Source organism: Ranitomeya variabilis, chromosome 5 (genome assembly GCF_051348905.1).
Source record: "Ranitomeya variabilis isolate aRanVar5 chromosome 5, aRanVar5.hap1, whole genome shotgun sequence".
Taxonomy (NCBI): Eukaryota; Metazoa; Chordata; class Amphibia; order Anura; family Dendrobatidae; genus Ranitomeya; species Ranitomeya variabilis.
The window spans coordinates 259,061,276-259,088,528 of NC_135236.1; the positions used below are offsets into that span (position 1 = coordinate 259,061,276).

At 42.3% G+C, this 27,253-nt stretch overlaps 1 protein-coding gene across 11 annotated transcripts in view; it reads right to left on the bottom strand.

The window, feature by feature from the left end:
- NEO1 (neogenin 1) overlaps window positions 1–27,253 on the bottom strand; it is a 175,527-nt gene that overhangs the window by 10,074 nt on the left and 138,200 nt on the right. For 2 of the 11 annotated variants that reach the window (XM_077264148.1, XM_077264143.1), the window contains exons 9-26: window positions 26,274–26,428; window positions 26,006–26,154; window positions 25,550–25,688; window positions 25,416–25,465; window positions 17,398–17,542; window positions 17,218–17,328; window positions 11,965–12,162; window positions 11,028–11,123; window positions 10,449–10,624; window positions 10,200–10,338; window positions 10,006–10,113; window positions 9,704–9,898; window positions 8,616–8,645; window positions 4,083–4,139; window positions 3,836–3,980; window positions 3,405–3,643; window positions 2,776–2,868; window positions 2,217–2,318 (exon numbers count right to left, since the gene is read on the bottom strand). In XM_077264148.1, coding sequence (XP_077120263.1) covers window positions 2,217–2,318; window positions 2,776–2,868; window positions 3,405–3,643; window positions 3,836–3,980; window positions 4,083–4,139; window positions 8,616–8,645; window positions 9,704–9,898; window positions 10,006–10,113; window positions 10,200–10,338; window positions 10,449–10,624; window positions 11,028–11,123; window positions 11,965–12,162; window positions 17,218–17,328; window positions 17,398–17,542; window positions 25,416–25,465; window positions 25,550–25,688; window positions 26,006–26,154; window positions 26,274–26,428 — 2,327 coding nt within the window. Of the gene's footprint in view, window positions 1–2,216; window positions 2,319–2,775; window positions 2,869–3,404; window positions 3,644–3,835; window positions 3,981–4,082; window positions 4,140–8,615; window positions 8,646–9,703; window positions 9,899–10,005; window positions 10,114–10,199; window positions 10,339–10,448; window positions 10,673–11,027; window positions 11,124–11,964; window positions 12,163–17,217; window positions 17,329–17,397; window positions 17,543–25,415; window positions 25,466–25,549; window positions 25,689–26,005; window positions 26,155–26,273; window positions 26,429–27,253 lie in introns of all 11 variants that reach the window. The other 9 variants (XM_077264144.1, XM_077264141.1, XM_077264145.1 and 6 more) reach the window with 5 other exon arrangements.

Below are 27,253 nucleotides of genomic sequence, written 5' to 3' on the forward strand. Positions count from 1 at the left end.
AAAATTTGGGCTGAAAATCTCGGCTTATACTCGAGTATATACGGTAGTTTCAATGGATCATAAATAAAAGTGGAACTGTCATACTCTGATGTTGATCCCCTCTACTCTGTGTCCTATACAGTGATCTCCCAGTCCTTAGTCTTCTGTATTAACGTGGGGACGACCGTCCCAATCCATCCTAGCAAACGGTTTGTTTACATTCTATGTACTGGGATTTCATCTCTGTGTTTTGGTAATAAGATGTATGCAAAAGAGGGATCAGGGTTAGTTGATCTATGTTAGAAGGGGTGGTGCAATGATTACTACTCATGTACAATTGTTTTTTATGTGCATATGTGAACTGTGTTATGTATGTTTTTCTATTGTATTTCTATAGATGGTTAATTAAAGGAGAGGGCTTATGGGTATATAATGGTGGTAGAAATGCTGTGTACTGGGCTTGACAAAGGTCTTCGGACCGAAACGTTGCCACAGAAGGCAGAATAAATATGTGAGCTGCTTTTCACTATTTGGTGTGGCGCTGACATTTTCTTCAGTTTGAATCCATCCCAGCAGTCATTGATGGCTGCCAGGTATTCATGCAAGCCATCAGTCACTGGTGAGAAGGAACCACGATGTCAGCGCGGCACAGAAATATCAAATTCAAAGCACAACACAATCCTTAAGCTGCTTTCACACATCAGGTTTTTTGTTTCAGGCACAATTCGGCAATTTTTTTTTAAAAAAACGGATCCGTTTTTTTTTACACGCCGGATCCATTTTTTTCCCATAGAGTTGTATTAGCACCGGATTGTGCCTGAAGGGCATGAGTTTCATCCATTTGGGCCGGATCCGTCCCTTCAGGCTTTTTTGCCGGACACAAAAAACATTCACTGCAACGTTTTTTCTGTGCGGCAAAAAAGCCTAAAGGGACGTTTGTGCCAATAGACGCATGGAACGGATGTGTTAATGAACGGTTCCGGCTACCGAATCCGTTTTTTGTACACTGAGCATGCCCAGAAGCTTTGTTTTCGATTCTGGCATGGTCTCTCTCTCTCTGTCTCTCTCTCGGTCTCTCTCTCGGTGTCTCGGTCTCTCTCTTGGTGTCTCGGTCTCTCTCTCGGTGTCTCGGTCTCTCTCTCGGTGTCTCGGTCTCTCTCTCGGTGTCTCGGTCTCTCTCTCGGTGTCTCGGTCTCTCTCTCGGTGTCTCGGTCTCTCTCTCAGTGTCTCGGTCTCTCTCTCGGTGTCTCGGTCTCTCTCGGTGTCACGGTCTCTCTCTCGGTCTCTCTCAGTGTCTCGGTCTCTCTCTCTCGGTGTCTCGGTCTCTCTCTCTCTTTCAGTCTCTCTCTTTCGGTCTCTCTCTCTTTCCGCAATCAGGAAGTCAAAAATCCATGCGCAGTAAAGAAAGCCGGATCCAGCTAAAAAACGGATCCGGTGCATCAGTTTTTCACAATTTACGCCGGATCTGTTTTTTTGTAAATTTGCCGGATTTAGCCTGAAACCTAAAACCTGATGTGTGAAAGTAGCCTTAGTCATTTACAATTTTTACAAGGGTGTGAAATAACTAATAACTTGCTTCCAATAACAACGTTGACACTAGTAGTTGTTTCTAAGATAGGGAAAGAAACTAAAATCTTGTGAACAATATTGCAGAATTTTCAGCAAAAAAGCAACCAGGTACAGTATTCTCTATAGTGCTTTTTAAAAAAATACCTCTGACCAAACTTTCAGCCCTTAAATGGAATCTGCCACCAGGCATTTGCTATGCCATCTGGGAGAAACATAAAGTAGGAGCAGAGACCTTGATTCCAGTGATGTATCATTTACTGGGCTGTTTGATGCAACTTTTAAAAGATCACTGTTGCAGATCTAGCAATTCACTAAATGCTGAGCTCTGTATAACCCCACCCACACAACTGATTGGCAGCTTTCTGTGTACACTGTGCATAGGCAGAAAGCTGATAATCGGAGATGGAGGACTAAAATGCCAACAGGTTTACTAGTCCTCTAGTGAATATCTTGCTGATAAAAAAGTGTTTTTTCTCTAAACTAGAGCAAGCAGCCCAGTAAGTCATACATCACTGGAATCAGGGCCTCTGTCTCTACATAAAGCAGCTCTCAGATTAAATGGCACGGTGACAGATTCCCTTTAAAATACAGTGGAAACCCCAAAACGTCATGTGCGGAATCCACAAAAAGGAATGCTCAACTAATATCAATATTGTTTTTTCTCTCACCTGTAGCCTGAGGAGCACCACCCAGCACGTGCAGCATGAACCCAGGTACAGAACGGAAATGAGAATTATCGATGGAATGAATGGGATGGGCACTGACAACCGCTGAAACAGAGACAGAATGGTGAATGCTTGCATAATGCAGTGATGTAGGGGATGGTGGCATGGTAACCAAGACAATAGGAGCCGGAGGTTAGAAACTGATAGTGAAAATACACACAAGTATGGGATCAAAGACAAAAGTGGGGAACAAGAATATGTGGAACCACAGATGGAGACAACCATATGGTAGAATTTGCAGATGGCCCTATGACTGTAAAAGTATATGGAAGACACGATCATGATGGAGAACATCCAATACCAGATACACAATAAATAACACCGCTATCTATATGACCTTCTTTAACAACTGTTTATCGACGGACAAAACCTCATATAGCACTTTTCAGCTCTAGACCTGAGAATTAGCCTGATGTTAGACAGCTGCAGTTTAGAAGCAGATACCCGACAGCTGACAAGCAGGCACAGCAAACAGAGATGTGTGCCCTATCCAAGTACTCACGTTGTGGAGGTTGCGAGTCAAACGGCATCATTATTTTAGGTCTCATCCCTCGTCGTCCAGCAAGTGAGGACACAGAATCCTCAGATTCCAGGCCTAGAAAGAAAAATGGGCACACAATTATTTATACATCCATGTAGCTCTACGTTTTCATCATCCTCATCAGAAAACCCAATGAGGCATGTTTATCAATGGTCTAATCCTTAAACAATACCATCAGACTAGAGAAGTCTTATGCACCATATTTATTAAGCTGGTTCATGATACTGGATAAACTGGTATAATTTTAAGACTAAAGTCAAAGTTTAAACCACTTTTTACTTGGCTTATTTGTCCAAGAAATATGAGCCACAACTCTGGTGCACATTTTTGTGCATTGTATCGCCCATTAAGCCCTGCGCGTTTTCCGATCAGCCATACCTTTTTCAGCAAGCCTATGCCCTTTTGTCAGACAAGGTGTAAAAAATGTCATAAATAACGTGCATGTCATGAAAGACTGGTGCATTTAGCTTGATAATTATGCCTCATTGTGAGCCTTGTTCATAGAATGTTAAGAGTTGGAAGGGACCGCCATGGTCACTGTGTCCAACCCCTGCTCAATGCAGGATACTCTAAACCATGTTTCTCATCACCTCTGTATGAATTGCTGTGCTGGTGAATGCTGCCTTCTGTGGTGCTGTCTCCTGGGGTGATGTCTTGTGGTGATCGAGGCAAGGTGCTGTCTGTTAGCATTGGATTAGTCTCTGGAGATTTATCCACTGGTTTTAACTCCAATCTCTCATGGTGAATCCAGAGGTCAGGAGGCTTTACATCCTTTGAGTTACCCTTGTATTTATGGGATCCATTCACCGATTTACATGCAGCCCTTTTCCTTATAACCAAAGTCAATATGAACAGTTAAGTGGTTCAAGAAATTTATATTTCAACAAACGTAAAATATGTATGAAACACATGTTTGAGATGTCAAAAATATCACATGGTTCATAACAGAGATTTAGAAATGACTGCAGTCCAAATATACTAATTATGGAACCATACAAAGTAGCTATATTACGGTACTCACTTTTTATGATGGGAGCTGGAGCGCCGAGAACATATGGCTGCGATGACCACAGCCACTAAGACCATTATAACTCCAAGAGACACAATGATTGTGAGCAGCATGTTCTGATCCAAGGAGGTTGGGCTCCCATGTGGACTATTATTGCCTGTAAAAGTTTAAATATGGTTATTTCCATAGAATTAATACATTAGTATTTCTGTTCTAGCCTACTGGTTATGAAAAAGAAAAAAGTCAGATAAGCTACTACCTCCAGGTGGGGGTCCCAAATCAGGAGTACGGCTTCCTTTTCCAGGTACACCTGATGCTGAAAGAAACACCACTATGAGATGAGGCATAAAAGGGGATGGCGCAAGTCAAATACTGATGTTATATTGCCAGAATATAACACGAGTCTTCTCTCCAGCACTTGCAAGCACGAAGTGGAAGGTGTGCAAGTAAAATAACGATTGGTCTTCAAATTATCGATATAGTACTCAGCATAAATGAGTACACCCCTTTGAAAAGTAAGATTTGAATCAATCTCACTGAATACAAGAACAAATTTCAACATTTTGACAAGACTGAGTTTTACAGAACATGTAAGGTTAATAATATAACTTTCATTAAAAACTTCAGTTTTACTAAAATTAGGTGATGCAAAAATGAATACACCCCATATCAGAAACAACTCCATCTAGTATTTTGTATAGCCTCTATGATTTTTTTAAGGCAATCACTAAGTCTTCTAGACATGGAAAGGACAAGTTCACCCTTTGGAAATATAACAGAGACCTTAGATGTGTGTTTTATTTTTATGTTATGCTGGAAAAGTGAAGGTCTACAAAGGGAATGGGGCAATGGTAGAATCATCTCTTTCAATATAGAGCAGTACATCTGTAAATTCATGAAGCCATTAATGAAATGTAGCCGCCACGCCATCCATCCCCTCCCCCAACATCAGTAGCACTCAAACAGCCCCACATAAGTACATTGCCACCATCATGTTTCACTGCAGGCACCATGTATTTAGAAGATTGAACATGGAGGTGGCAGTGTCCTTATGTGGGGCTGTATGAGTGCTGCTGGTACCCATGAGCTATATTTCATTGAAGGCATCATGAATTCACAGATGTACTGCTCTGTATTGAAGGAGGCGATGCTAGCATCACTCTGTGCACTTCGTAGACGTTTTTCAACCTGACAATGATTTAAAACGCACTGCTGTGTTTCTGAAGGGTGAAAGTGATACAGTGGCTAAGTATGTCTCCTGTTCTGAACCCAATCAAACACCTATGGGGAATTCTGAAGAGACAAGTTGTCATCACTCTCCATCCAGCATCCAGGCCCTAAAAAAGGTAATTCTTGAAGAATGGGAAAAAATATAGATTTTGCAATATGTTGCCAACTTGTTCATTCCATGCCTAGAAGACCTGGTGGTGTCCTTAAAAATCATGGAGGTCGTACAATACACTATATTTTTTGGACTATAAGACGCACCGGACCATAAGACGCACCCCAAATTTGGGGTGAAAATTGCAGAAAAAAGTTTTATTATAAGATGGGGGTCCGTCTTATTGTCCGAATTTACAGTATCTTACCTGAGGGCTGGCGGTGGCAGAGCAGGGTCACAGGAGGCATGGTGTCGGCAGAGGTGCGGTGTTGCGGTGGGCGATATGGCGTGCGCCTGAGCAGGGTCCCTTCCTGTTTAGGTGGGCGACGCCACGGCCTGGTGTCCAAGGGGGGGGCAGCAGTGCTGTGGTGGTGGAAGAGGTGCAGTGATGAGGCGCAATGAGCGATATGGCGTGAGCAGAGTCTTTTCCCACAGGTGAGGTGACACAGCGGCCCGGTAAGCAGCAGAGCCGGGTGAATCATGGCTTTATTGGTGGCGGCGGCCATCTTCCTGAGGCCGCGCGAGCGCAGATGGAGTGCTCTGCTTCCCGGGGCTTCAGGAAAATGGCCGCGGGAGGCCGCGCGTGCGCAGATGGAGATCGCGGCGGCCATTTTCCTGAAGCCGAGTTCGCATATTTAGATCTCGGCTTCAGGAAAATGGCCGCAGCGATCTCCATCTGTGCATGCGCGGCCATTTTCCTGAAGCCCCGGGAAGCAGAGCACTCCATCTGCGCACGCGCGGCCTCAGGAAAATGGCTGCCACCGATAAAGCCATGATTCACCCGGCTCTGCTGCTTACCAGGCCGCTGCGTCACCTCACCTGTGGAAGGGACCCCGCTCACGCCATACCGCTCACTGCGCCTCATCATCCCCGCTCCTCTGCCGCCGCCGCCACACCACTGCCGGTAAGCCTGCATCCCAACTATAAGACGCACCCCCCATTTTCCCCCCTTTTTTTTGGGGGAAAAAGTACGTCTTGTAGTCCAAAAAATACGGTACTAGACGTAGTAGTTTTTGACGTGGCGTGTAATTACTTTTGCATCAACTAAAGAGTAAAACTGAAGATTTTGTAATGAAAGCTATATTATCCTTGTTAAGTTTTCGGTAAGAAAAAAAAAAAAAGGTTCTTTGAAACTAAACTCAGTCTGGTCAAAATTTTGGCAATTGTTCTTGCATTCAGTGAGATATTAATTAGAATCTTAGTTTTCAAAAGGAGTATACTCATTTATGTTGAGCACCGTAGTGAGACACACATACACAAACATATATACAGGGGCTTCTAACAAAATTAGAGTATCAAAAAGTTAATTAATTTCAAATCTCCAATACAAAAACTGAATCTGATATATTATATAGAGTCATTACAAACAGAGGGATTTATTTAAAGTGTTTACTTCTGTTAATGTTGATGATTATGGCTTACAGCCAATGAAGACCCAAAAGTCATTATCTTAGTAAATTAGAATACTTTATAACATCAGCTTAAAAATTTATTTTAAAATCCGCAATGTAGGCCTACTGAAATGTATGTTCAGTAAATGCACTCAATACTTGGTTGGGCCTCCATTTGCACCAATTACTGCATGAATGTGGTGTGGCATGGAGGCGATCAGTCTGTGGAAATGCTGAGTTGTTATGGAAGCCCAGGTTGCTTTGATAGCAGCCTTCAGCTCGTCTGCATTGTTGGGTCTGGTGTCTCATCTTCCTCTTGATAATACTCCATAGATTCTCTATGGGGTTAAGGCCAGATGAGTTTGCTGGCTAATCAAGCACAATGATACTGTTGCTTTTAAACCAGGTATTGGTACTTTTGGCAGTGTGGACAGGTGTCCTACTGGAGAATGAAATTTCCATCTCCAGAAAGCTTGTCAGCAGAGGGAAGCGTGAAGTGCTCTAAAATTTCCTGGTAGACGGCTGCGCTGACTTTGGTCTGGATAAAACACAGTGGACCTACACCAGCAGGTGACATGGCTCCCCAAACCATCACTGATTGTGGAAACGTCACACTAGACCTCAACCAGCTTGGATTGTGTGCCTCTCCACTCTTCCTCCAGACTCTGGGACCTTGATTTCCAAATGAAATGCAAAACTCAGTTTCATCTGAAAACAACAACTTGGACCACTGAGCAACAAACAGTCCAGTTCTTTTTGTCCTTGACCCAGGTAAGACGCTTCTAGCATTGTCTATTGGTCATGAGTGGCTTGACACAAGGAATGTGACTCTGAATGTGGCTCTTGAAGCAATGACTCCAGCAGCAGTCCACTCCTTGTGAATCTCACCCCAAATTTTTGAATGGCCTTTTCTTAATCCTTTCAAGGCTGCGGTTATCCCAGTTGCTTGTGCACCTTTTTCTACCACACTTTTTCCTTCCACTCAACTTTCCATTAATATGCTCAGATACAGCACTCTGTGAACAGCCAGCTTCTTTAGCTATGACCTTTTGTGGCTTACCCTCCTTGTGGAGTGTGTCAATAACTGCCGTCTGGACATCTGTCAAGTCAGCAGTCTTCCCCATGATTGTGGAGCCTACTGAAACAGACTAAGGGACTTTTTAAACACTTAGGAAGCCTTTACAGGTGTTTTTGTTAATTACTCTAATTTACTGAGATAATGACTTTTGGATGTTCATTGGCTGTAAGCTATAATCCTCAACATTAACAGAACTTAACACTTAAAATAGATTGCTCTGTTTATAATGACTTTATATAATATAAAGCTCTGGCAAAAATTAAGAGAACACCACATCAAAACCCTGTCATGGGCAGCCCAATCTCCAGACCTGAACCCCATTGAAAGCCTCTGGAATGTAATCAAGAGGATGATGGATAGTCACAAGCCATCCAACAAAGAAGAACTGCTAAATTTTTGCGCCAGAAGCAGTGTGAAAGACTGGTGGAAAGCATGCCAAGACGCATAAAAGCTGTGATTAAAAATCATGGTTATTCCACAAAATATTGATTTCTGAACTCTTCCTGAGTTAAAACATTAGTAATGTTGTTTCTAAATGATTAAGAACTTGTTGCCTTTGCATTATTTGAGGTCTGAAAGCCCTGTTTGTTTGTTTATATTTTGACCATTTTTCTGTGTAAAAAAAAAAAATACAAAATTTATTGCTTGGACATTCGGAGACATGTTGTCAGTAGTTTATAGAATAAAAGAACAATTTATATTTTACTCAAAAATATACCTATAAAGAGAAAAGTCAGACACACTGGAAATTTTGCTTTGGTCTCTTAATTTTTGCCAGAGCTGTACCAGTTTCACTTTTTGTATTGAGGAACTGAAATAAATTAACTTTTTGATGATATTCTAATTTTGTGAGAAGCACCTGTATGTTTCTATCTATGAAAACGCTACACAACAATTTCAGAAAGAGGTTCCACTTCTCATAACTTACTAACAACTTTTTACCTTGATTATTAGGCATGTAGGGTGTTGATTCTGCCATAGGAAGGCGTTAATAAAAACAAGCAGAAACTGTCAGTAAAGGTTTAAATGACATGTCAGAGTGCAAAGCATAACTAATCTGATAAGACAATGTCTAAAAATCTGATAATCTATACATGAAATGGAAATACATCACCAATAAAAAAAAAACTTAAATTTTTTATGCATGAATAAGAAGACTGCCATCTTGTAGCATCAATTAGAAGTACGAGATGCAGCAGACAAACAATCGGCAGTCTGGAAAAGACGATTGAATGAAAAAAGCTCAATGCATGCTGTGCGATCCGCGCGGGGCTCACTGCGCGGGGCTCACTGCGCGGGAGGAGTGATGTAACCACCACATATTGAGAATGGAGTGATCCTCTGCTTTCCATATCTTGGCGATACCTTGCCTTCTAGTAGTGCACGTGGTGAAGTCTACTGTTGTGAGCTCTACAGAACAGGAAGGATCAGCCTATAAGGCCTCATTTAGATGTCCGTTTTGCATGCACGTTTTTTTCAGGAATAGGACACGTACCCATTATAATCCCTGCTCATATTTACATGTTGGTGTTTTCATGGACTGTGCTATGCAAAAAACATGCAGACATAACAGTTTTTTTTCCCAGCAGAATGGCTGAAAAATTCCTTTTTCCAATAAATTTTTATTGAAATTTTTATGTTATGGCTCAAAATTCCAATACAAGTCTATGGGTCCGTGAAGTACAGCACACAGATGGAGTCTGTTTGCCCTCAGTATTTAACATTGCAAAGGATAGGAAAAGACAATTTATCAATATGTGAAAATCGCACTGACCACACAAGGATGACATAGTACCATTTTTTTTTCCCATACTTAACACTGACATCTGAACAAGGCCTTATTAGGATTAGTAGTCAAAGAGACAATTGCAAGATTTCTTGATGTCTTTTTTTTCTTTTTAGTATTTGTAAAAAGGATGATTTTTTTACAACTCTCACAAACATGGATACATTCGTTGGTTTATCAGGCATTGCATATGATCCCTGAACTCTTAACACACAGAATTAACCACAAGGCTGACACTCCTCACCTTTCGGAGTGCGAAATGCAACAGCCTCGGACATGGGGCCCATTCCTTTGGAGTTTCGAGCCTGGATCTTGAAGTAGTAAGGAGTGTCTAGTGTCAGCTCCTGTATTTGGTGCGTCAGACGGTTACCAACAACCGGTTCTACAACCCAATCATGAAGCACTGCCTGAACGTCTGTGCTATAATATATAATGTAACCTAGAGAGAGAAAGACATAACTTAGGCAGCGGAATGCATGCAATTACTTAGTAAAAGTTTAATAGATCTAGAAATAAAGAAAAAAGGTTTTCTTCCTAATTATTCACCGGTAATCTTGCCGTTGGCTTCAGATGGAGGCTGCCAGTTGACAATTATGGTACGTGGTTTCCCTTCTTTGCTTACTACGGTCACATCCTTCGGAGGAGAGGATGGCACTGATACAAAAAAAAATGGAAGACGAGGTTGATCTTGTGCTCTCGATTAGGTACATTCCAAGGAAACCTGAGAATTGAGGACATACTTGACTCAAAGGTAGTGCCATGAGCCGTCATGCTCCATGTACTAGACCGTCGACCTTTAGTGACCATAACAGAGAATTCGTACAATGTATTTGGTTTCAAGCCAGTGACCAGGTAAGAGAGGGTGGTGCTGTTGGCCATCTAAGAGGAGAAAGAAAAACGTTCAGGTAAACCTTAAATTATAGGACTTGTTCACGTATCAACCATCCAGCCAAAAAGTGATATCTGAAGAATTCCTCCAAGGTGCTCACCTTATACTTTGTATTAGCAGGAATATTCGTCTTCCACCTTGCTGTGTAGTATCTGGCATCTGTGATCTTTTGGTTCTTAGGTAGGGAGTTGTCGGCCCAGGTAAGACGCACTGCGTCACTGCTGAGGATAGCAGCTTGTACCCCCACAGGGGGCAACATAGGGGTAGGCTCTGGAACTGGGGTGTATGAGGCATGAACAACATAAACGTCAACCTCAGAAGTGTCTAGGTCATAGAAATGTTGCAAAAACAAAGTTGGCGAACACAATATAACAAAGGTGAAGAGAAAAGAATGAGGAAAATAAAGAGTGAAAAAGAAACAGATGCAAACACAAGGAATTAAGAAAAAAAACATCAATGGTAAAAAAGGTATAAACAAAGAATTAAATCAAACACAAATTAAAAGATATAGAAATACAGAGATGTAAAGGGAAGAAATACCAAAGCAAGAAAAGGGAAAGGAGAGAAAGAGAAGATATTGTTAGTAAGAAATAAGCTCATTATCAACATCGAACAAAATAGCCACAGAGTCCACTCAGCAACATTACTCATAGTCCGCCATGTATAAAGTGGTGATTACCTGTGTGCTGGCGAGTGACGGCACTTTCATATAAAGGTATACCTTCTCCCACATTGTTAAATGCTTTTAGGGAGATGACGTAATGTGAGCTTGGCTCTGCAAACAATAAGAGTATGTGAGTGTAGTGAAACACTGACCCAGTTCTAGTTTACAAAATCTCCTTAATCACATTTGTTAAGGTTCTAATACAACAAAATCGGCAGCACTCCACAGGAAATCGCAAAAAAACCTGTGGTCTTTATTCAGCCATATATGTGTGCGTTTTTCTTAAGCCACGAGTTGTGGGTAGAGAAGAGAGAATGAGTTTACAGGACCCTGTTCCAGTGTGGACATTGCTGGATGGGGGCTCACTGAAAGGCCTCCTGCTGGAATCCCCAAAGCCTTGTCGGATTTGTAGGCCCGGGGCAATGACTATTGTTGCGGTGTGACGCGCCCATAGTGTCGCACCGAGCCTACTACCGTAATTAGAAGATGTGCCAGGAACGCTGGAAGGTAGGAGGCAGTGCACATGACTCCAGTCAGACGCTGGTATGCACAGATTAGAATTTTTCAGACAATTGTAGAATATGTGATTTTGGGTTAAACAACATTCAGGTTACTACAAAAATGGCTCTAACAAAGCCATCACAATTTCAATAAGAGAGAGAAAAAACTTGGTGACAGACTGGACCGTGTCTTATTTCTAGAACACTACCGTCTAGAACACAAAAACTATATCATTTTCCTGATGGGAGTACAAGTGTGGGGCTTCATTTTGCATCACGGGTAATCATTCTGGATGGCAGACACTCATATGTCCACAGGAGGGCACTGTTGTCCACATCATTTGGTGTTACATGACCATCTATAGATAGACACATATTCTGTATATTGTGACAGATGAACAATTGACTCCAAATAAAAGCAACTGCCAAAATACAGGTAAAATAGCACTTACCCAAGTTTTCAATGGTGTAGTAGCGTTGCTTATGGTCAACCCGAACCGTTTGGGCATGAGGGCTGCCAAGACCGTAACCTATCGCATACCCTCGAACAACCACTTGGTGCTGATTTTCAGGGGGTGTCCAACTTACAACAATACTTGTCACCAACGGGCGCACATGGAGAGAGCTTGGCACATCTGGAACACGTGACTCTGTAATGCAGTTTACCAAAAAGCATTATTAGTAGAAACTAAAATATCAGGAATAACCACAAACTGGCTCACAAACAAGACCAAAGGCTTAAAGGGATCCTGCCATCAGAATCATGGTGCCCTTACTCTAAAACACTGCAGTGGTCCACAGTGTACGAACTTTGGAAAACAGGCCAGGGACTGTGTGTCTTGGGTGACGACGACGCAGAGGATGACCCCCAGTGGCTTCTCCCTGCCCCCATCTATTTGCCTCACAGGATTCTCCATACGCACAGATATACAGGGAGATCTGTCAATCCAAGGAACCAGGAAGGAGAAGCAGTTGGGGACGGGCCTTACAGTAATCAGGTGAGACACACAGCCCCCTCAGCAATTCAGAATAATATACAGTGCCTTTGCGTAATTATTCGGCTTCCTGGAACTTTTCAACCTTTTCCCCACTTATGCTTCAAACATAAAGATACCAAATGTTACTTTTTTGTGAACAATCAACAAGAAGTGGAACACAATTGTGAAGTTGAAATATATTGGTTATTTTAAATTTTTGTGGAAATTCAAAAACTGAAAAGTGGGGCGTGCAATATTATTCGTCCCCTTTAACTTAATACTGTGTTGCGCCACCTTTTGCTGCGATTACAGCTGCTAGTCGCTTGTGGTATGTCTCTATCAGTTTTGTACATTGAGAGACTGAAATTCTTGCCCATTCTTCCTTTGCAAACCGCTCGAGCTCAGTGAGGTTTGATGGAGATCGTTTGTGAACAGCAGTTTTCAGCTCTTTCCACAGATTCTCGATTGGATTGAGTTCTGGACTTTGACTTGGCCATTCTAACACCAGGATACGTTTATTTGTGAACCATTACATTGTAGATTTTGCTTTATGCTTGGGATCATTGTCTTGTTGGAAGACAAATCTCCATCACAGTCTCAGGTCTTTTGCAGACTCCAACAGGTTTTCTTCAAGAATGGTCCTGTATTTGGCTCCATCCATCTTCCCATCAATTTTAACCATCTTCCCTGTCCCTGCTGAAGAAAAGCAGGCCCAAACCATGATGCTGCCACCACCATGTTTGACAGTGGGGATGGTGTCTTCAGGGTGATGAGCTGTGTTGCCTTTACGCCAAACATATCGTTTGGCATTGTTGCCAAAAAGTTTGATTTTGGTTTCATCTGGCCAGAACACCTTTTTTCACATGTTTGGTGTGTCTCCCAGGTGGCTTGTTGCAAACTTTAAACAACACTTTTTATGGATATCTTTGAGAAATGGCTTTCTTCTTGCCCCTCTTCCATAAAGGCCAGATTTGTGCAGTGTACGACTGATTGTTGTCCTATGGACAGACTGTCCCACCTCAGCTGTAGATCTCTGCAGTTCATCCAGAGTGATCATGGGCCTCTTGGCTGCATCTCTGATCAGTCTTCTCCTTGTTTTAGATGAAAGTTAGAGGGACGGCCGGGTCTTGGTAGATTTGCAGTGGTATGATACTCCTTCCATTTCAATATGATCGCTTGCACTGTGCTCCTTGGGATGTTTAAAGTTTTGGAAATCATTTTGTATCCAAATCCGGCTTTAAACTTCTCCACAACAGTATCACGGACCTGCCTGTTGTGTTCCTTGGTCTTCATGATGCTCTCTGTGCTTCAAACAGAACCCTAAGGCTATGTGCACACGTTGCGGATTTTGCTGCGGATCCACAGAGGATCTGCAGCTTCGGGTCGCCAGCAGCTTTACATGCGTTTACAGTACAATGTAAACCTATGGAAAACGCAATCCGCAGTGCCCATGCTGTGGAAAAAAATGTGCGGAAACGCTGCGGGTTACATTCCGCAGCATGTCAATTCTTTGTGCGGTTTCCGCAGCGGTTTACACCTGCTCCATAATAGGAATCCGCAGGTGTAAAACTGCAGGTGGAATCCGCACAAAATCTGCATAAAAACCGTGGTAAATCTGCGGTAAATCCGCAGGTAAAACGCTGTGCTTTTTACCTGCGGATTTCTCAAATCCGCTGCGGAAAAATCCGCAGAGCTCCTTTCTGCGTGTGCACATACCCTCACACAGCAGGTGCATTTATACGGAGACTTGATTACACACAGGTGGATTATATGTATCATCATTAGGCATTTAGGACAACATTGGATCATTCAGAGATCCACAATGAACTTCTGGAGTGAGTTTGCTGCACTGAAAGTAAAGGGGCCAAATAATATTGCATGCCTCACTTTTTAGTTCTTAAATTTCCACAAAAAATGTAAAATAACCAATAAATTTTGTTCAACTTCACAATTGTGTTCCACTTGTTGATTCTAAACCAAAAATTTACATTTGGCATCTTTAAGTTTGAAGCATGATATGTGGGAAAAGGTTGAAAAGTTCCAGGGGGCCGAATACTTTCGCAAGGCACTGTACATACAGATGAAATACCACAGCCGCATTCAGACGCATGCTCATTGCATGGGCTGCACCAATCAGATGACAGCTTCCACTTAAGGCCCCCGAACAGACTAAATTTGTACGAACTCAAACTCGCAGTCTAATCTGTGTGCGTGGGGGGATGGGGGGGGTTGAGTCTCCAAACTGTACCCCTGACAGAAGATGTCAAGGGAGAAAAGGATCCAGCTTGTTGACACACGAAGGGACTCTATATCATGCTGCTCTGGGATGACGTAGAAAAACACCATGATGACAGAGACCCAGACTCCAGCGATATATTACTTATTGGGCTGCATGTTATTTTGAACATAATCAGTTGTCTCTTCTGCAGATCTGGAAGTTCTCTGAATGTTGACCTCTGTATAACAGCACCCACACCACTGATTGAAAGCTTTCTGTGAGCACTGTGCATAGGCAGAAAGGTGCCAATCTGTGTCTGGGGTGGGATTAAACAGAGCTCATTAATAAGAAGGAATACATGGCAGCAGGTTCAGTAGTCCTCTAGTGATAAAATCAGTATTTTATCAGCAGAAAATGATCAAAACTACAGAAAGCAGCCCAGTAAGTGACATACAGTCATGGCCAAAAGTATTCACACCCCTGCAATTCTGTCAGATAATACTCAGTTTCTTCCTGAAAATGATTGCAAACACAAATTCTTTGGTATTATTATCTTCATTTAATTTGTCTTAAATGAAAAAGCACAAAAGAGAATGAAGCAAAAAGCAAAACATTGATCATTTCACACAAAACTCCAAAAATGGGCCAGACAAAAGTATTGGCACCCTCAGCCTAATACTTGGTTGTACAACCTTTAGCCAAAATAACTGCGACCAACCGCTTCTGGTAACCATCAATGAGTTTCTTACAATGCTCTGCTGGATTTTTTGACCATTCTTCTTTGGCAAACTGCTCCAGGACCCTGATATTTGAAGGGTGCCTTCTCCAAACTGCCATTTTTAGATCTCTCCACAGGTGTTCTATGGGATTCAGGTCTGGACTCATTGCTGGCCACCTTAGAAGTCTCCAGTGCTTTCTCTCAAACCATTTTCTAGTGCTTTTTGAAGTGTGTTTTGGGTCATTGTCCTGCTGGAAGACCCATGACCTCTGAGGGAGACCAAACTTTCTCACACTGGGCCCTACATTATGCTGCAAAATTTGTTGGTAGTCTACAGACTTCATAATGCCATGCACACCGTCAAGCAGTCCAGTGCCAGAGGCAGCAAAGCAACCCCAAAACATCAGGGAACCTCCGCCATATTTGACTGTAGGGACCGTGTTCTTTTCTTTGAATGCCTCTTTTTTTCTCCTGTAAACTCTATGTTGATGCCTTTGCCCAAAAAGCTCTACTTTTGTCTCATCTGACCAGAGAACATTCTTCCAAAACATTTTAGGCTTTTTCAGGTAAGTTTTGGCAAACTCCAGCCTAGCTTTTTTATGTCTCGGGGTAAGAAGTGGGGTCTTCCTGGGTTTCCTACCATACAGTCCCTTTTCATTCAGACACCGAACGGATAGTAAGGGTTGACACTGTTGTACCCTTGGACTGCAGGGTAGCTTGAACTTGTTTGGATGTTAGTTGACGTTCTTTATCCAACATCCGCACAATCTTGCGTTGAAATCTCTTGTCAATTTTTCTTTTCCGTCCACATCTAGGGAGGTTAGCCACAGTGCCATGGGCTTTAAACTTCTTGATGACACTGCGCACGGTAGACACAGGAACATTCAGGTCTTTGGAGATGGACTTGTAGCCTTGAGATTGCTCATGCTTCCTCACAATTTGGTTTCTCAAGTCCTCAGACAGTTCTTTGGTCTTCTTTCTTTTCTCCATGCTTAATGTGGTACACACAAGGACACAGGACAGAGGTTGAGTCAACTTTAATCCATGTCAACTGGCTGCAAGTGTGATTTAGTTATTGCCAACACCTGTTAGGAGCCACAGGTAAGTTACAGGTGCTGCTAATTACACAAATTAGAGAAGCATCACATGATTTTTCGAACAGTGCCAATACTTTTGTCCACCCCCTTTTTTATGTTTGGTGTGGAATTATATCCAATTTGGCTTTAGGACAATTCTTTTTGTGTTTTTTTCATTTAAGACAAATTAAATGAAGATAATACCAGAGAATTTGTGTTTGCAATCATTTTAAGGAAGAAACTGAGTATTATCTGACAGAATTGCAGGGGTGTGAATACTTTTGGCCATGACTGTAGAAGGAATCAGGGTGTGTCACTAGATTATGTTGCTCTCAGATAAGGTAGCAAAAACCTGGTGACGGATTCCCTTTAAGATTTTTATTCAAGATATCAGGAAAAGAGTTTTAAATACAAAGTGACAAGACATTTTGAAAAAAGGTGCTAGTAAAGCAAAAAAAAGAAAAACTAAAAACAAACAAAAAAAGAACCTTGTTAGCAGAATAATTAGTCAACAAAAAGCTAGTGTATAGTTAGACAAACGTTTCTAATGCGGTGCGAAATTTTTCATCCATCATGTTATATCGAGCTGCTAGATGCTACCAATGCACCAACCATCTAATTGGGATCCCAAGAGAGAAATATCAAGAGATAATTGAACTTTCCAAATCTAATAACAAGCACAGAAAGAATTTTTAAATAGATAATCAAGACCTTACCGTCAAGATCATTCTCAAACGTTTCCGCAGCTAGCCAATCAGTAGCTGGCCCACTCCCATTTACAGTCATGGCCACCACCCGGAAGCTGTATTCAGTGTCACGATCGAGTCCTGGAGAGAAATGGATCATTAGAAGTCAGAAATACAATACAAACCGCTCAGAAAAGTTGTGCCACTCACCATTGACAAGCTGTGACAGCTGACTGTCCACCAGGATCTCATTTGTATCAATCTTCCTTGCCGTCTTGCGGAAACGCAATTTATACCCAACAATTGGACCATTCTGGGTTCCTGCAGGAGGAGGTTGCCACTGCGCGAAAATACTCTGTGGAGGTAAAGTAATCCAAATCTAAAGTAAAATATCATGTATTGAAAGCCTAACACAACTTCCATCAACAATGAACTAACGCATCAAGGCCTAGTTTATATCTGAATGCTTAAACTGAAATTATAAGAATTCTCACAGCAGTGCGGGTAAAATAAGTGTTGAACATGTCATCAATTTCCTACGTAAATACATTTATAAAGGTGCTATTGACATGAGATTCAAAGAAATCAAACCACAGATGCACATAAATTAAAAGGGGTATTCACATCTCCAAGATCCTATCCCAATATGTGGTAGGTGTAATAATAATATTCGCAAATACCTCCAATTAGAAATGTAGTATAGTTTTTTTTATTCGCTATGTCGCTCTCCTCATGTGCAGGCATTGCAGGACCTTTGGTATCCATGGTTCGGACCACAAGCAACTAGCTGTCACTTTATTAGTGGACGTAACAATGGATACCCAAGATCCTGCAATACCTGCACATGAGGAAAGTCATAGCGAATAAAAAAAAAAAATAAACTAGATTTCTAATTGGAGATATTTGCGATTATTATTACACCTATTACATATTGGGATAGGATCCTGGAGATGGGAATACCCCTTTAAAGTTATGTGTAATAATGAGAAATGACATAGGGAAAAAGTATTGAACACGCTTGCTGAAATTGAATTGAATACTTTCTATGAAAGCCTTTTGTTGGTGATGACCGCTTCAAGACACCTCCTGTATGGAGAAAGTAGTCCTATGCATTGCTCAGTTGTGATTTTGGCCCTTTCTTCCAAACAAACACTCTGCAAACCCTGAAGGTTTCATGGACCTTTAGTTCCTTCGATAAATGTTCTATTGGATTCAGGTCCGGTGATTGGCTGGGCCATTCTAGCAGCTTTATTTTCTTTCTCTGAAACCAATTGAGAGTTTCCTTGGCTGTGTGTTTGGGATTATTGTCTTGCTGAAATTTCCACCATGGTTTCATAGTCATCATCCTGGTAGATGGCAGCAAATTTTTCTCAAGAATGTCTCGGTACCTTTGTGCATTCATCTTTCCTTCAAGCATATGAAGTTTTGCAGAACCGTATACTGAAAAACAGCCCCACACCATGATGCTCCCACCTCCAAACGTCACTGTTGGTATGGTGTTTTGGGGGTGATATGCAGAGCCTTTTGGCCTCCAGACATGGTGTGTATTATGGCATCAAAAGAGTTCAATTTTGGTCTCATCTGACCAAACTATATTCTCCCAATATTTTACAGGCTTGTCTAAATGCTGTTGAGTAAGCTTTAAACGCACTTGCACTGGCTTTTTGTTCATCAATGGAGTATTCCGTGGTGAGGGAGCATACAGGCCGTAGAGTTTGAGTGTCACCTCTTGTGTCTCCCCTTTTCCTCATAGATTGTAAGCTTGCGAGCAGCAGGGCCCTCATTCCTCCTGGTATCTGTTTTGAACTGTGATTTCTGTTATGCTGTAATGTCTGTTGTCTGTATAAGTCCCCTCTATAAGTTGTAAAGCGCTGCGGAATATGTTGGCGCTATATAAATAAAATTATTATTATTATTATTATTATTAGTGCATGACTTGTTGTTTTCTTTAAAACAATTGTACCTGCTAATTACAGATTTTTCTTAAACTCTCCACAGGAGGTCCTTGGCTCTTGGACAGCTCTTTTGATAATTATTTTCAAATGTTGCGGGGAGAACCTGGTCGTGGTCAGTTTATGGTGAAATTATATTATTTCCACTTTCAGATTATGGCCCAAACAGTGCTCACTGTAACCTTCAGTAATTTAGAAATTCTTCTGTAACCAGTGACATCAGAATGTTTGGCAACAATAAAGTTGCAAATGTCTTGAGACAGCTCACTGGTTTTACCCATCATGAGATGTTTTTTGCGTGACACCTTGGTAATGAGACACCTTTTTATAAGCCACAAGTAGAATCAGCTGATAATATTTTTCACTAAGTGGCAGAATTGCTTTCTAATTACTGATAGATTTCAGCTTTGGTCATGACTTTCCATGGCTTTTTGCATCTCTCTTAATTCATGTGTTAGATACCTTTTCCCTGGGTCATTTCTCATTACTACACAACAATTTATGGATGTTTATGGTTTGATTTCTTTGCCTGTGTGGATTAGATAGGTTGCTACAGACATCTTGTGAGAATTTCATATCAATAGCACCTTTAGGCTATGTGCGCACACTGCGGCGTGCTCTGCGGGTTCTCCCGCAGCGGAATTGATAAATCTGCAGGGCAAAACCGCTGCGATTATCCCTGCAGATTTATCGCGGTTTGTTTTGCGATTTCCGCTGCGGGATTACTCCTATACTATTTATGCTGCATATGCAGCAATATGCAGCATCAATAGTAATGGTAAAAATAATAAAAATTGGTTATACTCACCCTCTGATGTCCGGATCTCCTGGGCGCTGCACGCGGCGCTCCGGTTCCAAAAATGCTGTGCCGAGAAGGACCTTCGTGACGTCACGGTCATGTGACCGCGGCGTCATCACGGTAATGTGACCGCGACGTCACCGCAGGTCCTGCTCGCACAGCAACCAGACCGGCCGGCCACGTGCAGCGCTAAGAGGTGAGTATAGCATCATTTTTTATTTTAATTCTTTTTTTTTTACACTATCTATGCTTCCCAGGGCCTGGAGGAGAGTCTCCTCTCCTCCACCCCGGGTAGCAACCGCACATTATCCGCTTACTTCCCGCATCGTGGGCACAGCCCCATGCGGGAAGTAAGCGGTTCAATGCATTCCTATGGGTGCAGAATAGCTGCGATTCTGCACAAAGAAGTGACATGCTGCGGGTTGTAAACCGCTACGTTTCTGCGCGTTTTTTCCCGCAGCATGTGCACTGCGGTTTGCGGTTTCCATAGGGTTTACATGTTAATGTAAACGCTATGGAAACTGCTGCGGACCCGCAGCATCAAAATCGCCGCGGATCCGCGGTAAAAACCGCGAAGTGTGAACATGGCCTTAGAAATATATTTACTTAGAAAATTGGTGACATGTTCAATACTCTCTACACCAGCTGTATATCCAAAGATTTAGTGAATAGAAGCAAGAGATCGCTTACCTACCCAAAAATAATTATTTAGAAATTCTAAGCAGCTAATAATCAGTTTCAAAAAGCAGCCATGTAGTGATTAGTACTATCAAACAAATTATACTAGTAAACCCAGTGTGAACTGAAGAAAGTATGCAAGCTGTCATAAAGCAAGAACAATGAATAATCAATGCAGAAGATCAAAAGCAATTACCAGCTAACGGAAATTTTGTATGAAGAAAACTTCATAATGGAGTCAAAACAACAGATTTATTGTTTATACCAATCTTCTAAGAGTACACTTACTAACAAATTAGCACTTACAGGCGTGGTTATAATTGTTGGCACTCTTCTGTTAAAAAACCACAACAATCTCTAAAACAACTTGAAACTGACAAAAGTATTTTTCAATCCAAATGTATTAAATATCAATGGATGAAAATGACACATTGCTTTTCAAGTTTGGTTCAATTGAAAAATTAGGACTAAAATCATGGAGCCCTTAACATAATTATTCTGCACACGCTTTTATGGTAATCAGTGCAAACAATTTCTGTACCTCTCAATCAGATTTCTGCACCTGTCCACAGATATTTTGGCCCACTCCTCTGGAGGAACCTGCTCCAGCTGTCTCAGGTGTGAAGGGAGCCTTCTCCAGACTGCAGGTTTTAGCTCCTTCCACAGATGTTTATTAGGACTTAGATCAGGCCATTTAGAACAGTCCAATGCTTTTGCTCTTTGCCACTCTTGGATATTTTTAGCATGGGTGAATTGGGTTATTAACCTGTTGGAGAACCCACGACCTGCGACTCAGACCAAGCTTGCGGATACTGGGCAGCACATTTCGCTCCAACATGTCTTGATAGTCTTGAGATTTCATCATACTCCGCACAGAATCAAGACATCCTATGCCAGATGCAGCAAAGCAGCCCACAAATATAACCAAACCTCCTCCATGTTTCACAAAGGTACAATGTTCTTTTCTTTGTATGCTTTATTTTTGCGCCTGTGAACATAGAGCTGATGTGACTTGCCAAAGCTCCGCTTCGGTTTCATCCGCATCTGTTCAAAGGACATTCTTCCAATAGCTTTGAGGCTTGTCAATATGCATTTTGGCAAATTTCAGTCTCACTTTTTTAATTATTTGCTTTCAACAATTGTTTTCTCCTCTGTTGTCTTCCATGAAATCCACTTTGGCCAAGACAGCGACGGATGGTGGGATCGGACACTGAACTTGGGGTTCACTGTAAACCTCTTTGGAAGTTATTCTTGGCTCTTTGGTAATCATTCATATGATCAGCCTCTTCAATTTGTCATCAATTTTCCTCATGCATACAAGTCCATGGAGGTTGGCTACAGTCCCACAGACCTTTAGCTTTTTAATAATGTGTGCAACTGTAGTACCAGGAACATCAAGCTCTTTGGAGATGGTCCATTAGCTTTTACCTTAAACATGTTTGTCTATAATTTTCTTTCTAATCTCCTGAAACAATGCTCTCCTTTGCTTTGTTTGGTCCATATTCAGTGTCGTACACACCATGATAACAAACAGCACACTACCTACTTTTCAACCTCTACAGGTCACACCATAGTTTAACATGCTCCTATGGTCAAATTATTTCCAATCTTTTCTAGGGGTACCATCATTTTTGTCCAGGCCATTTTTTTCAATTTAGTTTTTGGTTTTTCTGTTGAACCACAATTCAAATGCAATGTCAGATTTTCATTCATTGACAATCGGCTAATTTAGATTGAAAAATATTTTTGTTAAGTTTCAAAATATTTCAGTGACCATTGTGGGGTTTTCTTAGTGTCTTACAAAAGGGTACTAGCAATTTTGTCCACATCTGTATATGCAAGTATGTTATTTATTTTTTTTTTTTTTTATACTAATTATAGTGGTGCTTGAAAGTTTGTGAACCCTTCAGAATCTATAATATAACGCTGGGAGCGTCACTCTGTCCGAAGCCTTTATAGACTGCGCAGGCGCGACGCTCCTAGCGTTATATTATAGCCATATAGCCAGTGCCAGAAAAAAAAAAAAAGATATGGCGCCGGAAAGCGCGGACAGCCGGGAGCAGGGGGACATTTATGATCCGTGGGGACACCGTGGACATGATTGCGCCCTGATGATGCTGTGGCAGTTCATGCCACAGCAATTTGTTACTTACGCCACCTGATTCCTTTCCGCCGCCATTTTCTCGGTCCTCATGCTGCCGGGATCGGCGCCTGCGCAGTCCGCGCTTTCCGGCGCCATTTTCTTGAAGACATACTGCAGTTTGTCTTTAAAAAAATGGCACCGGAAAGCGCGGACTGCGCAGGCGCCGATCCCGGCAGCAGGAGGACCAAGAAAATGGCGGCGGAAAGGAATCAGGTAGCATGTGCACAGGATCCCTCAGCACCGCCACGCACAGTCGCCCGCACTCAGCACAGCCGCCCGCACTCAGCACAGCCGCCCGCACTCAGCACAGCCGCCCGCACTCAGCACAGCCGCCCGCACTCAGCACAGCCGCCCGCACTCAGCACAGCCGCCCGCACTCAGCACAGCCGCACTCGGGCAGTAGAGCCGGAGAGAGAAAGATGAGAGCAACATATGGCAGAATGGAAACAGGAACAGGCAGAATGGGTGCAGCACATGACAGAATGGGGGCGCAGGATGGGCGCAGCACATGACAGAATGATTGCGCAAGATGGGAACAGCACATGACAGAATGGGGGTGCACACATGACAGGATGGGGGTGCAGGATGGGAGCACATGACTGGAAGGGGCGCAGGATGGGAGCACATGACTGGAAGGGGCGCAGGATGGGAGCACATGACTGGAAGGGGCGCAGGATGGGAGCACAGGATGGGAGCAGCACATGACAGAATGGGGCACACACATGACAGGATGGGGGTGTAGGATGGAGCAGCATATGACAGGATGGGGGCGCAGGATGGGAGCACATGACAGGATGGGGACGCAGGATACAGCAGCACATGATAGGATGGGGGCGCAGGATGGGAGCACATGACAAGATAGGGATGCAGGATGGAGCAGCACATGATAGGATGGGGGCGCAGGATGGAACAGCACATGACAGGATGGGGATGCAGGATGGAGCAGCACATGACAGGATGGGGGCGCAGGATGGGAGCACATGACAGGATGGGGATGCAGGATGGAGCAGCGCATGACAGGATGGGGGCGCAGGATGGGAGCACATGACAGGATGGGGATGCAGGATGGAGCAGCACATGACAGGATGGGGGCGCAGGATGGAGCAGCACATGACAGGATGGGGGCGCAGGATGGAGCAGCACATGACAGGATGGGAGAGCAAGATGGGAGCAGCACATACCAGGATGGAGACCATATACCAATATAAATGCTCGCCACCCGGGCGTAGAACGGGTTCAATAGCTAGTCTTCCATATATCAGCATAAATTTGACCTTAAACTACATCTGATGTTCACCCAAGTCTTAAAAATAGATAAGAGAACCAAATAAAAATGAGTAAAAAATTAAACTGCCATTATTTTATTGAGAACAATTATCCAAAATCACATATCTGTGTGCAAAAGCATGTGAACCTTTAGGAATATAAAATAATTTGAAGATGAGATTTCAGTCTGGTGTTTTCAAACAATGGGAAGTCAAACATTTGTGAGTTGAAGACCTGTTTTATTTAAAAGAAAAAGTATGCATCAAAGTCTGATCTAATAGTCTCCGAGGTCAAAAAGGCACCCTGCATTACATCACAAAAACCACATCATATATCATCTGTGAAATGTAGGTAGTATCGCGGTTTGAATCTGTTTTGCATCTAGGCCAGGACGGGTGAGCTGACTCTTAAGAAAACATAGGTCATGCAGCAAAACAAGGTTAGACCAGAACAGAGCTCTAGTGGAGACATATTTTATTCTGCTGCATTGCTGACTGCTTGTGATTGGTCGTTGTCATAGAGGGGAAGAAGTACACAACCCCAGAGAAAACTGTCTGATAATTCCAACTTGAACTTTTAATTGTAAACTCATTAAGTGCCAAATACTTTGATCGCAAATATCTCCACAACCGAGAGGTGAAATTTAAAAAATATATATCTGTGTGTTTATTTTATTCCACTCTGCAGCCACTATTACAAACTGTCTTCAGTTCTACATGAAAAAGTTGGTGATACATTTACAGTAGAACAAGGTTAAAAGGTACGAAACGGAAATCTTGACCTTAATGTGATAGAAATGTTGTGGAAGGACCTGAAGTTCATGGGAGAAAACCCACCAACATCACAGAATTGAAGCAATTTTGTAAGGAGGAATGGAGTAAATCACCTACAAGCCAAAGAGCAGGACCATCAGTTACTGGAATAATGTAGAGGCATTTATTGCGTCACAATGGGGGGTCGTTTAATATTAGATAATTTTCCTCTTAAAAAAAAATGATAAAATCTAATATTACTCATTAGCATGATTTATTTTTATCTACTGTATGTTTAGGACCAGTGTAAAAAAATGAGGGTAGTTTTAGGACACGTGTATGCAAAAACTTGTCTTTAAAAAAAAAAAAAAAAGTAGTCTTTACCACGAAGGGGCATAATGAAAAAAAAAATTGCAATAGTGTAATTAAACAGATTGTCTAAACCACACATGAAGGAGGAAGGGTGCATTGGACTAGTTCACTCAAGGGCTAAACTCTGGGCAGGGCTTTAAGCGTAGAAAAAGAGACAAAATGTATCTGTAAAAGCCAGGACTCTTCAGGCAGAAAGAACAAGTAGTTTAGATATGGTGCAGCATTCAGAAATCGGTGACCTTAAAAGCCTACAATATAAACCGTACCTGAGAGCTGCGCACCTCCAGGGTAAGGTTCTGAGGAGCGGCGCTGGGCACTGAAATGGAAACAGAAAAAAAGATTGCCAATAAGGGACTGAAAAGTCACTGGTACAGAATATCACAGGAAGCTAGATACAAACCATCAGATAGCGTCCTGGCTATAACATCGTGCGTTGACACTCCAGGTCCATGCTTATTAATTGCTACTACCCGAAATGTATACTCTGTGTATTTCTTCAGATTATTTACAGTATATGAAAGCCCCGATATATCAAAATCCTGCAGACAATACAGAATAACATCAGAAAAACATTTAAAAACACATATACATGAGATGACAAGCAGCTAATACTTTTTAGGGGATTTGAATATTGTGCTCAAGTCTTGAACATGACATTTAATTTGTTTACGAAGCTCTGTGGATATGATTCTAAAAAATTAAATGATGCTATAGTGTGCAAGTGCATTATAGTCACATAGCAGAATACTGCGATAATCTTGTAATCAAGAGCTAACGTGTCTCTTTTAGATTATGTCATTTAAAAAAAACGGACCTGACCCTAAAGTACAGCTGAGATCAGATGGGTTTGGTTTACCTGCTCGTTTCCGCCTCCTTTCTCCATATAGTAAAGCTTGTAGTTCTGAATTTCCCCATTTCCAGAAAGCGGCAATTCCCAGCTTACACTAATAGATGTAGCGGAAATGGCTGTAGCTCGGAGATTTGGGGCTGGACCAGGAACTTGAACTGAAAGGCGACAAATCAATGGACTTAATATATGCTATCACAAGACATGCTGCATTCTGAAGACATGGCTATGATGGATTGAAAACCTTTTGCTTAACAAACCCTACAAAGTTTCTTACCCTCAGGCTGCGTCTCCACCTTGAGAGGAGGTGAACTTTCACCAGCACCATAACTATTATGAGCCACCACACGGAAGTAATAGACAGTTCCTGGCAACAGGTTCTGGATGGTGACCTGCAATTCTCCTGGACGGCTGGTGTTCTCCACACGCTCCCTTTATTTAGTACAAAAAAATATATATCAAGTGCAAAGATCAGGACTACATGTACACATCAATAAAATGCTTTAAGTATGGTAATTAAAATTAGGCAAAAAAATGTTTACGAGTAATTGCTCTAATATTACATTTAGAAGACGTTTTCCACTGCAGCCTTTCCTAGACATGCCACAATAATGGTGTAAACCACTAACAGTGAAAAAGCTTTTAGAATATTTACTTGTGTTACATTATACTACATTACGTGAAAATACACATATAAATTAAAGGGTTGGCCCTGCTTTGCTCACTTTGCATTGTGCAAGCCCAGTCCTTTAACATTTTTCTTAAAGGGAACCTGTCACTAGGTTTGGCTGATACGAGTTACGGCCACCACCTTTCAGGACTTATCTACAGCATTCTATAATGCTGCACCAATCCAACCTGAAAGAGAAGAAAAATACGTTTTATTATACTCACCTGCGGGGCGGTCCGATCTGATAGGTGTCGCTGATCTTGGTCCGGTGCCTCCCATCTTACGATCGCCGTCCTCCTGCTTGCTTCATCTGGATGACGACTCCCTGCGTCATCCACACAGGCTCCCCGGAGTCGCGCTCCTGGCAGGTGTAGTACTGCAGTGCGCAGGCGCCGGGCCTCTCTGACCTTTCCCAGCACCTGCGCACTGCAGTACTTTGCTCTGCCCTCAACAGGTCAGATAAGTACACCTGCCAGGAGCGACTCTGGGAGACTATGTGGATGATGGAGCGACGCGTCATCCACATGAAGTAAGGAGGACGGGGATCGTAAGAAGATGAGAGGTACCGGACCAAGATCAGCGACACC